Raw genomic sequence first — 2,503 nt, forward strand, 5'->3', positions numbered from 1 at the left:
CCTGATGGACCGCAGCCTCCTGCCAGATGGAAGGGGCACGAACAGTTTGTGTCCAGGGTGAGAGGGGTCGACTACAATCCTTCTTGCTCGCTTCAGGGTCCTTGAAGCGAACAAGTCCTGGAGGGACGACAGACTGCAGCATCAACCTCTGAGCAGAGCGGATGATGCAGTCTGTCCTGTGGCTGCAGCGCAGCAGACTGATGGAGGAGCAGAGGAGCAGCAGACTGATGGAGGAGCAGAGGACGGACTCAATGACGCTGTGTAGAACCATCATTGACTGATATATAATATTTATATATATAAATCTATGTATATATATATGATATTCGTGATATTCTTTAATAATAATCAGGAGTTTGTTTGTTTGTATAAAAGGTTTTTATTACAATTCAGAAACAAAACATCAGACGTTACCATGGAAACAATAAACAACATCACGTCTCAGTGATGTCACGTCTTCTTCTTCTTCTTCTTCTTCTGTGAGCGTCGTCCCTCCTCACCAGACTCACACCTCAGAGTCTTCTTCTTCACACTGAGGTCCTTCTGGCTGCTCTCTGGCTGCTGGGACCTGGTCCCCGTCCTGGTCCCGGTCCTGGTCTGGTTCTCCAGCTCCCCCGTCCTCCTCTGAGGGGTCCGGTGAGTCTGGATGTGGATCTTCAGACTCTGTGTGGATTCAAATCGTTCACCACAAAGACCACAGACGGACTCTGAGTCCTTCAGGTGAGCTCTGAGGTGGTGGATCAGGAACCGGCGGGTCTTGAATGTCCGGCTGCAGACCCTGCAGGAGGAGGGTCCTGCTGGTCTCTGGGTAATCTTTGGTTTCTGCTGGTCTGATGCAGACCTGGTGTCGGTGGACTCTTTACTGTAGTCCTCGCTGTCTTCGGTCTCAGACGAGACCAAGTGGACCTCCTGATCTGGACCACAGGCTCCTGGTTTTACCCGGGAAGTCCTAGCAGCTGATAGGTCCAGGTCCTCATCGGACCTCGCTGCCCCCCCAGAACTGAAGGTGAACTGGATGATGTCGGCCTCGTCCAGGTGGAGAAGCTGCTCTCCCTCCTGGTCCTGGTGTTCAGGGGGAACCTGCTGGTTCCTCATCAGCTGCTGTGTGAACGCGTCTGTAAACAAGTAGAACAACATTTAGCCTCTGAGGCAGACCAGAACCAGAACCAACTGGACCCGAACCAGGGACGTGTGTAACACCTGAACCTGGTCTCAGTCACCTTGAGTTTTAAGGGTCCCAGGTAAACCTGGACCGGGACCTCGAACTCACCTGCGGACGGAAGCTCCATCAGCGGTTTGTGGAGCGCGCAGAGCAGCGCGTGCTGGCGCGAGATCACCTCGCGACTCAGAGCCGCTTCTTCTTCGTACTGAACGATCGTTTTCTCCAAAACTCCCAAAATGTCCTCGAGCGCCGCGTTGAGCCGCTGAGTGACAAAGACCCGGATCTTCTGGATCCGGGACATGTTCTCACGGTGCTAATGACGCTAACGATGCTAACGGAGAGCAACAACACGGAGACTTCCGGAGTCCTTCTTCTTCTTTCAGTTTATTGGAGGACTACGAACCATCGTTTAAGGTTATACCGCCACCTGGTGTACGTAGTGGGTTAGACCAGGTTCAGGGTTAGACCAGGTTTTTATTTGTATTTCTTATTTGATGAGGGACAGTAAATAATACAAACATTGCTGTAAATGAGTTAAAGCCAAGATGCTGTTTTTCATCTGTAGTCCCAAGAGACAGATGTTACAAAGTAAAGCTAGAAACAGAAGATAAGATTAAAACTACAAGGTTCTACAATAATGAGCCTTTACAAAGCAGAAACAATGAAAGAAGTGAGAATATTAATATAAGTAGAATCAGCATTCAGGAGACTCTGATACTGTCAAGAACCAACACGACAACACAAAGCAAAGAACACGAGGAACGAAGAAACATGACGAAGACGAGATGATGCTGCAACGTGACACTGACGTCAGAGAACAACACATTACAGCAGCAGAGCAGCAATAAACCAGACACAAGACACGCAGGTAGAGGAGGGTCCACCGGCAAGACCACGGTCCAGGTAACAAGACCAGGGTCCAGGTAACAAGACCACGGTCCGGATAACAAGACCACGGTCCGGATAACAAGACCACGGTCCGGATAACAAGACCAGGGTCCGGGTAACAAGACCAGGGTCCGGATAACAAGACCAGGGTCCGGATAACAAGACCAGGGTCCAGGTAACAAGACCAGGGTCCGGATAACAAGACCACGGTCCGGATAACAAGACCACGGTCCAGGTAACAAGACCAGGGTCCGGATAACAAGACCAGGGTCCGGATAACAAGACCAGGGTCCAGGTAACAAGACCAGGGTCCGGATAACAAGACCACGGTCCGGATAACAAGACCAGGGTCCAGGTAACAAGACCAGGGTCCAGATAACAAGACCACGGTCCGGATAACAAGACCACGGTCCAGGTAACAAGACCAGGGTCCAGGTATAGCCAGGATCCACG

General features: G+C 50.9%; 2 protein-coding genes across 2 annotated transcripts in view; both read right to left on the reverse strand.

Moving 5' to 3' along the window:
- Nucleotides 1–381: 381 nt before the first annotated feature.
- Nucleotides 382–1,524, reverse strand: LOC306707857 (uncharacterized protein). Its single transcript, XM_079175497.1, has 2 exons — nt 1,271–1,524; nt 382–1,115 (listed from the first exon to the last, which is right to left on the reverse strand). The coding sequence occupies exons 1-2, from the start codon at nt 1,461–1,463 to the stop codon at nt 451–453; spliced, it is 858 nt and encodes a 285-aa protein (XP_079031623.1). The 5' UTR covers nt 1,464–1,524; the 3' UTR covers nt 382–450.
- Nucleotides 1,525–1,863: 339 nt separating this feature from the next.
- The window catches only part of dnai2b (dynein, axonemal, intermediate chain 2b), a gene marked incomplete at both ends in the record, with an annotated part of 9,718 nt that continues 9,078 nt past the window's right edge, over nt 1,864–2,503 (reverse strand). The window contains one exon of the mRNA XM_079176361.1: nt 1,864–1,879. Within this exon, the coding sequence (XP_079032487.1) occupies nt 1,864–1,879 (16 nt within the window). The remainder of the gene's footprint in view (nt 1,880–2,503) is intronic.

This window comes from Pholis gunnellus (assembly GCF_910591455.1).
Source record: "Pholis gunnellus genome assembly, chromosome: 16".
Lineage (NCBI taxonomy): Eukaryota > Metazoa > Chordata > Actinopteri > Perciformes > Pholidae > Pholis > Pholis gunnellus.

What these genes read in the sequence shown, in the direction of transcription:
- LOC306707857 (XM_079175497.1), bottom strand. Translation starts at nt 1,463, where the DNA reads ATGTCCCGGATCCAGAAGATCCGGGTCTTTGTCACTCAGCGGCTCAAC. An exon ending in GATGGAGCTTCCGTCCGCAG is followed by an intron (nt 1,116 to 1,270) that starts GTGAGTTCGAGG and finishes ACTTGTTTACAG; the next exon opens with ACGCGTTCACACAGCAGCTG.